Raw genomic sequence first — 13,888 nt, 5'->3', positions numbered from 1 at the left:
CTGTACGTCTTTGGAGTGTGGGAGGAAACCAAAGATCTCGGAGAAAACCCAGGCAGGTCATGGGGAGACGTACAAACTCCGTACAGACAAGCACCCATAGTCAGGATCAAACCGGGGTCTCTGGCGCTGTAAGGCAGTAGCTCTACCGCCACGTCAGTGTGCCACCATTCATTTGGGTGAATGAGTTTAGTGGAATCTGGAAGGCTGTCGACATTACATGTAATGAAGAAAGGATTTTTTGAGTCTCATCATATTCTAGCCTGCTGCTGGTAAATGGAATTAAGGTACAAAATAGCTGTGATCAAATTGAATAATAAAAGATGTTTGAGAGACAGGTCCTGTTCCTGTGCTGCAGAACTGCTCTTGTGCACAAATGGAACATTTCTCAACTTTGTTGCCAAATGCTTCCACTCTCTCAGCCTTCAATGTCCATCAAACAATAATGGACACAATAGTTTCTTGTAATAATCTCAAATTTATCAGGGAATTTTCTCTTCAATAGAGTAACGTGAACTGAAAAAGGGAACAACGGAAAGCACTTGGAAAAAAAAGAGAAAGTGAGAATCACCAACATGTCCAAAAATGCATTAATAATATTCACAAGTAAAAGCATACATTTAATTTAAGAAAAATGCAAAGCATCTTAAAAATTATTTTTAAAAATGAACTTTTCCCCTTAAGTTAACCTGAACTTGCTGCTGGTGTATAAAGGCAAACAACATTACTGTCCCTGCTCAGTGTTCAACTTCTATTGAGTGATTCTCCCCATACATCGTAACTTCCACAATCTGTAATGAGTTCCATTTATAGAGACAGAAGCAATTACAGATGGATGGAACTGGAGAAATAAAGATTTTCTTGTTTCTCTGAGGAGTTCTTGCTCAGAGATTGAGAAACACATGCCTTTTTACCATTAATAATCCTTTCCGTATATCCCAAAGAACAAGATTAGAATACCCAATGCTGGAGTAACTCAGCGGGACAGGCAGCATCTCTGGAGAGATTGAATGGGTGACATATGCTTCAGACTGAAGGGACTTGACCTGAAACGTCACCCATTCCTTCTCTTCAGAGATGCTGCCTGTCCTGCTGAGTTGCTCCACGATCTTTGGTTTAAGTCAGCATCTGCAGTTCCTTCCTACCCGTTGAGAGAGGAATAGAAGTGTTGATATTTCTTGCACTTATGACAACAGAGAAGTAGTCAGTGCTGGTTTACAAGGGTGCAATCTCATCAGTCCTCTTCCCCTGAGTTCTCAGCACGTCTGCAACACATCCTCTTTCGCATTCGTCACTCTACTCTGCTTTGATTCTTTGTGATTTAGATCAAAACTCTTTCAAGAACATTCCATACAAATTTGTGAAGTAAAATCCCAAAAGCCACTAGCAGCCTAAATATGCTTAAGGCAACTTGTTTTATTTCACATTTTCCTTATGACGTAGAGGGAGGACATTCACCAACAAGTCCATGGCAGTTTTCAGAGCATCCCCACTGCTCCTATTCCCTCATTCATTTCTCTGTCATCTATTCTCCCTCATGCCCATCAATGGCCCTGGGGAGAGAGGGAAGGAGAAGAAAGAGGAGGAAGAAGGAGGCAAGAGTTAAGAGGAGGAGAGGAAGGGAGAAAGATGTGGGGCGTAGTGGAGATGGATGGTGGAGAATGGGCTCGGGGGAGAGGGAGTGGGAAGGAGAGAGGGGAAGAATCAAGGTAGAGAGGGGCAACGGGAAGAAGAGGGGAAGAGAAGATGGTGAGGGGTGGGTGTTAAGGGCGAGGAAAGGGGAGAAGGGGAATGGTGGAGGGGAGTGGGGAAAGTGGAGAAGGGAAGGGAAGAAGGAGAGGTAGAGTAGGGAGTTGAGAAATTGGGATGGAGAGTGGGAGTGGAGGAAGAGGCTAAGGAGGCAATCCAGCGCGGTGAAGTGACGGAAGTGAGTAAAGTGTAGTGGCCGAGTGTGGGAGAAGTGATGATAGTGAGGAAGAGGATGGTGAGAGTGAGTGGAAAAGGAGGGGTTGGGCTCAGAGAGCAGTGAAATGCTGAGGGAGAGGGCAAAGTGTGAGCTTGTACTCGCTGGAATTTAGAAGACTCTTGTATATAACATATAACATATAACAACTACAGCATGGAAACAGGCCTGTCCGGCCCTACCAGTCCACGCCGACCATTCTCCCTGACCTAGTCTCATCTACCTGCACTCAGACCATAACCCTCCAATCCCCTCCTATCCATATACCTATCCAATTTACTCTTAAATAATAAAATCGAGCCAGCCTCCACCACTTCCACCGGAAGCCCATTCCATACAGCCACAACCCTCTGAGTAAAGAAGTTCCCCCTCATGTTACCCCTAAACCTTTGTCCCTCAATTCTGAAGCTATGTCCCCTTGTTGGAATCTTCCCCACTCTCAAAGGGAAAAGCCTACCCACGTCAACTCTGTCCGTCCCTCTCAAAATTTTAAAAACCTCTATCAAGTCCCCCCTCAACCTTCTACGCTCCAAAGAATAAAGACCCAACCTGTTCAACCTCTCTCTGTAGCCTAAGTGCTGAAACCCAGGCAACATTCTAGTAAATCTCCTCTGTACCCTCTCCATTTTGTCGACATCCTTCCTATAATTTGGCGACCAGAACTGCACACCATACTCCAGATTCGGCCTCACCAATGCCCTGTACAATTTCAACATTACATCCCAACTACTATACTCGATGCTCTGATTTATAAAGGCAAGCATACCAAACGCCTTCTTCACCACCCTATCCACATGAGATTCCACCTTCAGGGAACAATGCACAGTTATTCCCAGATCCCTCTGTTCCACTGCATTCCTCAATTCCCTACCATTTACCCTGTACGTCCTATTTTGATTTGTCCTACCAAAATGCAGCACCTCACACTTATCAGCATTAAACTCCATCTGCCATCTTTCAGCCCACCCTTCCAAAAGGCCCAAGTCTCTCTGTAGACTTTGAAAATCTACCTCACTATCAACTACTCCACCTATCTTAGTATCATCTGCATATTTACTAATCCAATTTGCCACACCATCATCCAGATCATTAATGTAAATGACAAACAACAGTGGACCCAACACAGATCCTTGGGGCACTCCACTAGACACTGGCCTCCAACCTGACATACAATTGTCAACCGTTACCCTCTGGTATCTCCCATTCAGCCATTGTTGAATCCATCTTGCAACCTCACTATTAATACCCAACGATGCAACCTCACTATTAATACCCAACGATTTAACCTTCTTAATCAACCTTCCTGGAATTTAGAAGACTGAGGGGGGATCTTATAGAAACAAATAAAATTCTTAAGGGGTTGGAGAGGCTAGATGCGGGAAGATTGTTCCCGATGTTGGGGGAGTCCAGAACCAGGGGTCACAGCTTAAGGATAAGGGGGAAGTCTTTTAGGACCGAGATGAGAAAACATTTCTTCACACAGAGAGTGGTGAGTCTGTGGAATTCTCTGCCACAGAAGGTAGTTGAGGCCAGTTAATTGGCTATATTTAAGAGGGAGTTAGATGTGGCCCCTTTTGCTTAAGGGATCAGGGGGTATGGAGAGAAGGCAGGTTAAGGCTACTGAGCTGGATGATCAGCCATGATCATGTTGAATGGCGGTGCAGGCTCGAAGGGCCAAATGGCCTACACCTGCACCTATTTTCTATGTTTCTATGAAGGGGAGGAAGGGGTGAGGATGAAGGGTAGGGGTGAGTGCACGGGGAGGAGGCAAGAGGGAGGGGAACAGTGACTGCTTGGGGAAGAGTACAGTGTGATGTGGGTTTAAGGGGATTGATCGGGTGAAGAGCGTGGGTACTGGAGGAGAGTTGGTTAGGGAGGTAGGGTTAAGGGTTAGTGGAGGGTGGGAGAGGATAGGAGAGGGTCGGGTAGGAGAAAACAGAAGAGAGAGAAGAGGGAGAGAGTAGAGGGGAGGGAAGGGAAGGCCAAAAGTTGTGGGAAAGTGGGGAGAAGTTAAAGGGAAAATTCAGAGCAGAGTAGGAAAATGGTGAGGAATGTAGGCAGTTGTGAGCAGAGAGATGGGGGAGATAGTCTGCAGAGAAACAAATGAATAGCAGAAGGGAGGAGAGAAAAGAGGGAAAAGAAGGTCGAGAAGTAATGGGAACTGTGAAAACTAATATGTTACTTTTGCATTGGGAAGAACTGCAAATGCTGGTTTAAATCGAAGATAGACTCAAAATGCTGGAGTAACTCTGGAGCATCTCTGGAGAAAACAAATGGGTGATGTTTCGGGTCGAAACCCTTCTTTAGGCTCGTGCATATGTTATATGTTACTTTTGCATAATCGTGATCAGAAACATCATTCTGGAGTCATAAATTATGTGCTGGGTAGATCCAAACTGCGAGGAGAATTTTATTTAAATTTCTTGTCCTTAACAACCCCATTCTCCTGATGAAAATATATAGATATGTTATTCACTCTGTGCAAAGGCATTTGGCACCCATTCTACAGTGCGTCCCGAATTAAAAAACGAATTTACTTCAACAGATTGTGGGTATGGGAAGCCTGCCTTTAAAAAGTATTTCGCAGAACCTTTCCAGCTCTTGTTCAATAACAAACCACCTCCTTGAACCGTCAGTTCTGGCAGCACTGGTGTGGAGAATGGAGAAGGCCACATAGCTACAGATCAGGAACCGATTGTGTATTCGACTGTCAAATGGCCAGCCCCAATAAAGCACCCTTGTTATTTCACAATGTTTCTAAATACTTGCAGCAGAGATCCTAGCCTGGAGTGGACTTGACTTGGAGATATCTTTTACTAAACTATTGTTTGTTCTGCCAACATTATTAAATTACATTATTCTACCCAAAAAATCAATAAAGGAAAGAAATGATGAAATCAAATCTCACTGAAACGTTAATCTGTTACAAGTGTACCAGCAAAAACAGGAAAGGATTTGCTATCTTTGGCTCGTTCTTTTATCTCTGTAGACTCTGGAAAGTTTATTTGTGAGCTGGGAGTCTGCACGGCAACACGTCAGTCACTGGGGGGAGAACTGGCCTATTGCTGCAAGTGCCAGTGTGAGCATTTGGTGTGGTAATGTATTGTGGATTACACTGACCTGGCTGGACAGGGGTCCATGTTGCACTCCTGCAACTTGGGCTTCGGCTTTAGGTTTTCAGGATAATAATGACAGTATTGGTCAGATACCACACGCTCACTACGCAGGTCATAGCATTCTGCAGATGTCAGCTGGTATCCTGACAGAAAAAAAAGCTGTGTTAAACCATACTGGCATTCCTGTTCATCTTAAAGATGGTAAGTGATATTAACTTCAGGAGTTCATTTTTGAGCAACACGGATACAGCGAGCCAAAAAGCCTCATGCATTGCAAATTTCTGATTTATATGATTAACATATTTTTTAATATTAATTTACATAGAAACATAGAAAATAGTGCAGGAGGAGGCCTTTCGGCCCTTCAAGCCATTCATTGTGATCATGGCTGATCGTCTACAATCAATAACCCATGCCTGCCTTCTCCCCATATCCCTTGATTCCACTAGCCCCTAGAGCTCTATCTAACTCTCTCTTAAATCCATCCAGTGATTTGGCTTCCACTGCCCTCTGTGGCAGAGAATTCCACAAATGCACAACTCTCTGGGTGAAAAAGTTCCTTCTCACCTCAGTTTTAAATGGCCTCCCCTTTATTCTAAGACTGTGGCCCCTGGTTCTGGACTCGCCCAACATTGGGAACATTTTTCCTGCATCTAGCTTGCCCAGTCCTTTTATAATTTTATATGTTTCTATAAGATCCCCTCTCATCCTTCTAAACTCCAGTGAATACAAGCCTAGTCTTTTCAATCTTTCCTCATATGACAGTCCCGCCATCCCAGGGATCAATCTCGTGAACCTACGCTGCACTGCAGGGATGTCCTTCCTCAAATTAGGAGACCAAAACTGTACACAATACTCCAGATGTGGTCTTACCAAGGCCCTATACAACTGCAGAAGAACCTCTTTACTCCTATAACTGAAATCCTCTCGTTATGAAGGCCAACATGCCATTAGCTTTCTTCACTGCCTGCTGTACCTGCACGCCAACTTTCAGTGACTGGTGTACAAGGACACCCAGGTCTCGCTGCACCTCCCCCTTACCCAACCTAACACCATTGAGATAATAATCTGCCTCCTTGTTTTTGCTGCCAAAGTGGATACCTCACATTTATCTATATTATGCTGCATCTGCCACGCATCTGCCCACTAACTCAACCTGTCCAGGTCACCCTGCAACCTCCTAACATCCTCTTCACAGTTCACACTGCCACCCAGCTTTGTGTCATCCACAAACTTGCTAGTGTTGCTTCTAATTCCCTCTTCCAAATCTTTAATATATATGGTAAACAGTTGTGGCCCCAACATCGAGCCTTGCGGCACTCCACTCGCCACTGCCTGCCATTCTGAAAAGGACCCGTTTACTCCTACTCTTTGCTTCCTGTCTGCCAACCAATTTTCTATCCATATCAACACCCTACCCCCCAATACCATGTGCTTTAATTTTGCTCACCAATCTCCCGTGTGGGACCTTATCAAAGGCTTTCTGAAAGTTTAGATACACTACATCCACTGGCTCACCTTCATCCATTTTACTTGTCATGTCCTCAAAAAATTCCAGAAGATTAGTCAAGCATGATTTCCCTTTCATAAATCCATGCTGACTTGGACTTATCCTTTTACTGCTATCCAAATGCACCGTTATTACCTCTTTAATAATTGACTCCAGCATCTTCCCCACCACCGATGTCAGGCTAACTGGTCTGTAATTCCCTGTTTTCTCTCTCGCTCCTTTCTTGAAAAGTGGGATAACATTAGCTCTCCTCCAATCCACAGGAACTGATCCTGAATCTATTGAACATTGGAAAATGATCACCAATGCGTCCACTATTGCTGGAGCCATCACCCTGAGGACCCTGGGATGAAGACCATCAGGCCCTGGGGATTTATCATCCTTCAGTCCCATTAGTCGACCCAATACTATTTCTCGCCTAATGCAAATTTCTTTCAGTTCCTCTACCCCCTAGATCCTCTGTCCTCTAGTACATCTGGGAGATTGTTTGTGTCTTCCTTAGTGAAGACAGATCCGAAGTACCTGTTCAACTCTTCTGCCATTTCCTTGTTACCCATAATAATTTTACCCGTGTCTGCCTTCGAGGGACCCACATTTGACTTTGCTACTCTTTTTCTCTTAACATATCTAAAGAAGCTTTTACTGTCCTTCTTTATATTCTTGACCAGCTTCCCCTCCTACTTCATCTTTGACTGAAGCTTCAACTGCCTGAGCCCTAAAAATATGAAATCCACTCCCTCAGTCTCCCTACCTCATCCTTTTTATTTCTCTCTGTCTGTCTGCCTCTTTCTCTCTCTCTTGATATCTCAGGACAGTTCCCTTTCTGTCCAAATGTTTATGTGTCTGTCTTAATGTTCTTTTTGTTGACTGAATGTCAGTTTGGTTGTGCTCCAGTGAAGTACCCTCTGACATTTGAGATGTTTAGAATGTCGTACCGATGCAAACTGTTGTATTTGTTTAGTTTAGTTTAGTTTATTGTCACGTATACCGAGGTACAGTGACAAAAGCTTTTTGTCACATCCTAACCAGTCAGCAGAAAGACTACACCTGGTTACAATCAAGCCATCCATAATGTACAGATACAGGATAAAGGGAATAACGTTTAGTGCAAGGCAAAGTCCGAGGTCTCCAATGAGGTAGATGGTAGGTCAGGATCACTCTCTAGTTGATGATAGGATGGTTCAGTTGCCTGATAACCACTGGGAATAAACAGGTCCTGAATCTTGAGAGATGCATTTTCATACTTCTGTATCTCTTGCCTGACGAGGGAGGGGAGAAAGAGGGAGTGTCTGGCGTGAGACTCGTCCTTGATTATGCTGGTGACTTTGCCAAAGCAGCGTGAATTGTAGATGGAGTCAATGGAATCGAGGTTGTTTGCGTGATGGTCTGGGCTGCGTCCTTAATTCTCTACAATTTTTTGTGCTCATGAATGGTGCTGTTCCCAAACCGTTCTGTGATTCATCCTGATAAAATACTTTATACGGCGCATCTGTAAAAGTTGGTGAGAGTTGGCGAGAGTTGATGGGGACAAGCCAAACTTCCTAAGATTTCAAAGGCGTTGGTTTGTTTTCTTGGACATGGCTTTGATATGACTGGTTCAGGACAAGTTGATATTTACTACTTGAAGCTTTCAACCATGTCTACTTATCATCATCACATCGCGCAGTCAATGCATACCCTGGTATGTGAACTGCTTCACTTCCTGAAGTCAATCACTATCTCCTCTGTCTTGCTGACATTGAGAGAAAGGTTGTTGACTTGACACCAGGTTCAATCTATTTCCTTTACTTCGTCCTGTCATTATTTGATATCCGGCCCACTATGTGGTAACATCTGCAAATTTATAAATTGAATTGGAGTTGTATTTGGCTGCACTGTCATGGGTGTATAATTTGTATAGAAGGGGGCTGAGAAAGCATCCTTACGGAGCACCAGCGTTGAGGATTATCCTCACTGATTGTGGTCAGTTGGGCAGGAAGTCGAGCATCCAGTTGCAAAATTCAAAAGGACAACAAACCTTACTTTGCAAGACCAGAAAACACTTTCAAATCCAATATACTTTGAACAAGTAGGAGAAAGGGTAACTTTCATTATTCTGAGAATGGTTATGTCCTCACCGTTAGACCAGTACAGAGAAATCTCAGCTTTGAATTTTCCTGATAAATGGTCCAGCTCGTCCCCATTCTGATTTTGGAATTCCCTTTGACAAAGTATTCTTTTGCATTACTTGGTAATGCAATAGAAAATTAAAGTAAAACTGAAAACATACTTCAAAAGGTAATCTTCACTATTCATCTATAAATAGGAAAATTGTGTCAATTAAAAATAATTATCTGTTCAATTTCATGGAATGATTTTGTTTTGTCCGTAAAAGGAAGAAACCTATTTATCTAATATTATGGAACACAACATGATTTTCTTTTTTATTCATTCATGGAATGAGATGCTAGCAATGCCAGCAATAATTGTTCACTCCAAATTGCCCTTGATCAGAGGAGGATTAGTCAACCCCCTGGGTGGGTCTCATCACAGAAAGATTAGGTTGAGTTAGCTTTTGTCCTTGCAGGGCAGTGAACCAGATATGGTTTTATAATAGAACACCAGATTGCATTGGCACAACATTCTGGATCTAGCACATTCTGGATATTTCGTGGGGCACTTAAATGGTAGTTTCATAGTCACCACAACTAAGACTAGATTTTTGCTTTAAATCTAAGATATAAAAACAAATGCAAATATATGAAATGGCATTCTCCAGGTATATGTTGTGATTCAAGTTGATGCTTCTGTATCAATAGTCCAGAACTCTGGCTGCCAGTCTAGTAAATTAACCACTTTGTCAATTGATCTGATCTGACCCACATACTGTGGAAGTCAAATATATGGATATATAAATTGAGTGAAACTCAGCATATCATAAAACATGGAAGTGTATTGCGGGCTCCCAGCACAGTGAAAATTGGTCTATGAAGCCAATAAATGTTGCACAGAGGTGAATGTGATTCTTTCAGCTCTAATTTAATCTGTTTTCTGCAACTTTTACCTGTCCCTCATTACACAAAATTAAAAACACTCATTGCCGTGTTTACTAAGGCAAGAGTCTTGTAATTCAAATTAAGATATTGTTTCTTAATTGATCTTCACTGTGTTGGTACTTAGAATATCTGATGCACTCCTGACTTCGACTTAACAACCTTCCTCAACTGATGAAGCAGTGCTCCTCCATGTTGAACAACATTTGGAAGAGGCACTTACATTACAGAAGTGGGGTCAAGGAAAGAGTGTTCACGTCATGGCCCTGGTTCCACCAATCTTTCCACCACTACGCACATAAAGCACAAGAAGCGCAAGACGCCGAGAAGTGTGTTCAGCTCTGGCTGAACAATTTCTAATCTTGTGAAGTGGACTCGATAAGAAGATTACAGAAGTATAGAATGTATTCTGGATGGCAATCTCAGTGCCCATCATCAAGAGGGACTAGGTGGAAACCTCAGTGATTAACTGGCTAAGTTCAGAATTACATAGTTACTGGACCGGGTTAAAGTGAGAATTCATAATTTGTGAGATTGTCAGCATGGTTATGGGGGTCTTTTTGTTCATTTAATGGTATTTCTGAAAATAACAAAATATAAGCTGATTTAAGAATTGATAATGTTAGCATTCAATCAATAATTTTTAAAAAATGAGATTAAGACTCAGGTAAAATAGTGAACAACAGAAATGGTTCCAATATCATAAATACTAACATAACAATGGTGCTGACAAAAGCCAGACAGTTGCAGGAGTTGTAAATGTCTTAACCATTACCTCCACTACAAGTAACAGAACACGGGAAGAAATCGGTTTCTCTCCATTGATGTATGATTGGCTGGTAAAAGAAAAATTGTACCACACTCTCTCCTATCCCCATATGTTTTATCTGGAAAAGACCAAAAATGAGACAATGATTCCACTGATATTTCCGATTTTTTTTTTACCTCATCTCCTCAGTTACAGGATATAATTACGACACTAAATACTGAACTGTGTCAAATCATCATGGCCCTTTTCAAATGTATCCATTTCTCCCTCGAATTGTTTATTTTAAATTATTTAATATAGTATGACAACAGACCAGTGATGTATTGTGACATTCAATAATAGAGCTGGATGGTATAATCTGAAGGCAAGGGAACAAAAATACAAGGCACTGGGAAATATAAAGGTAAATGCAACACCTTTATAAGAGTAAGCTGATTTGACGAAAGGCTGGTTTTCAGATAATGAATGAAATCGTGATATTATCTGATTTCCACAATACTTATTGGTGTCTCACCATGTATTTGTGGAAACTGGACACTTTGTTCACAGTCTTAGCAGAACACAATTAAAAAAAAACTTCTAGAAACAAGGAACTGCAGATTCTACTTTACAAAAACAAGACGCAAAGTGCTGGAGTAACTTAGTGGGTCAGGCAGCATCACAGGAGAACATGGTTCGGTGATGTTTTGGGTTTCTTCTCCAGACTGATTGAGTGTGAGTGTGTGCGTGCGTGGGGGGGGGGGGGGGGGGGGGGATGGGAGGCGGTAAAAGCTAGAAGAGAGGAAGGGCGGGATAAAACATGGCAGGTAATAGGCGGACACAGGCGAGGTGGATTTTAATAGGCATTTGGTTGGGCAAAGGCCAGAGATGAAAAATAGTGTGAGACAAAACGATTGAAGGGTTGCCAATTGTGAAGCTATGTGTCAAATGTAGGTTGAGGGGGAGGGGAGAGGTATGTGTGAGTCTAGGGGCTGGGGGGGGGGGGGGGGGGGGGGGTAGGAAACGTGGTGTGGTGGAGAAAGTGGTGGGGGTTAGAGATTACCTAATATTGAAGCACTCATTGTTCATACCATTGAGTTATAAGCTACCCAAACAGAATACGAATGCCTGAGATGAGTTTAGAGGAGGTAGAAGTGAACCTCCCACATGAGAGGACTGCTGGGCTCCCTGGATGGAGAAGAGAGAGGTGGTGTAGGATCAGATGTTACATATCCTGCGGTTGCAGGGGAAAGTGCCGGGGGGGGGGGGGGGGGGGGGTGGTTTGGGCAGGAGGGGTTGAGTGAACCAAGGAGTTTAAGAGGGAGCAGTCTCTGTGGAAGGTGAAAAAGGGTGGTGGTGGGAAGATGTGACTAGTGGTGGTATCACTTTGGACGTGATTGAAATGTCAGAGAATAATGTATTGAATGTGGAGGCTGGTAGGATGAAAGGTGAGGACCAGGGGAACTCTATCCTTGTTCTGTCTAGGAAGATGGGCAGTGAGAACAGAACTTCAAGACACAGAGGAGAAGCAGGTGAGGCATTCATCTATGACATCAGGGGGAAAACCAAATTTACTTAAGAAAGAGGATATCTCTGTTGTGCTGGATCCTAAATGTCCCAAAATGACTTCTGCTGTCCATGGAATTCACCTACTTAAAATTCCTCAGAATCCAGTTTGAAAATTTGTATCAAGTAATCCTCATATCTACTGAGATAACTCTACTGACTGTAGGAAATATTTCCGTGGCTAGGAGAGCTCCAATGCAATGCAGGAGACTGCACTGAATGGGCTCCTTCTATGCTGGAGCACCTTCATTCTGGCGAACGTTGGGAGTTATTCTTAAAAGAAAACCCAGGACTTTTGCAGAACTCACCATTGTTGCTAGGACAGAAAAAGAGGGAGAGAAAGATACTCTTGTCTGAAAATGCAAACAACCATCTTCAAGGTGGTCCGCTGAGTTACTCCAGATTTTTGTGCCTATCTTCGGTTTAAACCAGCACCTGCAGTTCTTTCCTACACAGGTGGAGCTGTAAGAAAATAACTGCAGATGCTGGTACAAATCGAAGGTATTTATTTCACAAAATGCTGGAGTAACTCAGCAGGTCAGGCAGCATCTCAGGAGAGAAGGAATGGGTGACGGTTCGGGTCGAGACCCTTCTTCAGACTAATGTCAGGGGGGCGGGACAAAGGAAGGATATAGGTGGAGACAGGAAGATAGAGGCAGAACTGGGAAGGGGGAGGGGAAGAGAGGGACAGAGGATCTATCTAAAGTTGGAGGTCAATGTTCATACCGCTGGGGGGCTGCAAGCTGCCCAAGCGAAATATGAGGTGCTGTTCCTCCAATTTCCAGTGGGCCTCACTATGGCACTGGAGGAGGCCCATGACAGAAAGGTCAGACTGGGAGTGGGAGGGGGAGTTGAAGTGCTCAGCCACTGGGAGATCAGGTTGGTTAAGGCGGACTGAGCGAAGGTGTCGAGCGAAATGATCGCCGAGCCTGCGTTTGGTTTCGCCGATGTAAAGAAGTTGACATCTAGAGCAGCGGATACAATAGATGAGGTTAGAGGAGGTGCAGGTGAACCTCTGTCTCACCTGGAAAGACTGTTTAGGTCCTTGGATGGAGTTGAGGGGGAGGTAAAGGGACAGGTGTTGCATCTCCTGCGGTTGCAGGGGAAAGTGCCCAGGGATGGGGTGGTTTGGGTAGGAAGGGACGAGTGGACCAGGGAGTTACGGAGGGAACGATCTCTGCGGAACGCAGAAAGGGGAGGGGATGGGAAGATGTGGCCAGTAGTGGGGTCCCGTTGTAGGTGACGTTCAAGGTGGAGCTGGTCGTTCAACTTCAAGTTACAGAATATGAAATCGGAGTCATCATGGACTGCCATCGAGTGCTTTGCCTGTATCTTTTGGGATGTTTTGTTCTTTCAGGTGGACCTCTGATTTTAACATGGAATTGCTGAAAGATCAGATTTACCTTCATTTTCCAGTAATTAATTAACACTCCCATCTACTGGAATTCAGCATGGATTTTAGAATGATGCAAAATTTAAGGCCTTCTCTAAACAAAATAACTGAGCATTCAGTTTTGATTTAAGAAACCGGTCAAATTTGAGCAGAATAAATTAATGCACTGGCAGATTTCATTACAAGTTTTATAACATAATTGCAATCCTGAACTGGCACGAGTTGAAATGTTAGAATTCTGTGTTCCGAATTAATGAGTAAAATTTAAGTAAAAGGCCAGCAGAATGAAACATGCTAAAATAGTATCTGCTGTAAATGGAAATAGAATTTAATAATTTAAGGCGTTGATTTACCATCACGGTGAAATCTGCTCCAAGTGGCCCACTCGCTCTCAGGATCTCCTTGTCTGGAAGTTTCTGGAAATCGAAGCTGGTGTTTACACTGCTGAAGGGTCCGGGTGTGCTGAGGTTGTTCTCCCCTTTCTGGCCCAAAAGAGTCTTTGTTTCCAAATCTTGGAAAAATGAGTTAAAGAAAGTAAATTCAGAACAGACATAATGAACTGG

The 13,888-nt window shown here is 43.3% G+C and overlaps 1 protein-coding gene across 1 annotated transcript in view; it reads right to left on the bottom strand.

The window, feature by feature from the left end:
• LOC144589925 (ADAMTS-like protein 1) overlaps positions 1 to 13,888 on the bottom strand; it is a 431,785-nt gene that overhangs the window by 108,530 nt on the left and 309,367 nt on the right. The window contains exons 8-10 of the mRNA XM_078394882.1: positions 13,679 to 13,836; positions 10,394 to 10,505; positions 5,081 to 5,219 (exon numbers count right to left, since the gene is read on the bottom strand). Coding sequence (XP_078251008.1) covers positions 5,081 to 5,219; positions 10,394 to 10,505; positions 13,679 to 13,836 — 409 coding nt within the window. The remainder of the gene's footprint in view (positions 1 to 5,080; positions 5,220 to 10,393; positions 10,506 to 13,678; positions 13,837 to 13,888) is intronic.

This window comes from Rhinoraja longicauda, chromosome 3, assembly GCF_053455715.1.
Source record: "Rhinoraja longicauda isolate Sanriku21f chromosome 3, sRhiLon1.1, whole genome shotgun sequence".
Classification (NCBI taxonomy): domain Eukaryota; kingdom Metazoa; phylum Chordata; class Chondrichthyes; order Rajiformes; family Arhynchobatidae; genus Rhinoraja; species Rhinoraja longicauda.
Note: the sequence above shows the minus strand (reverse complement) of the source record. Positions and strands in the feature narration are given on the sequence as shown.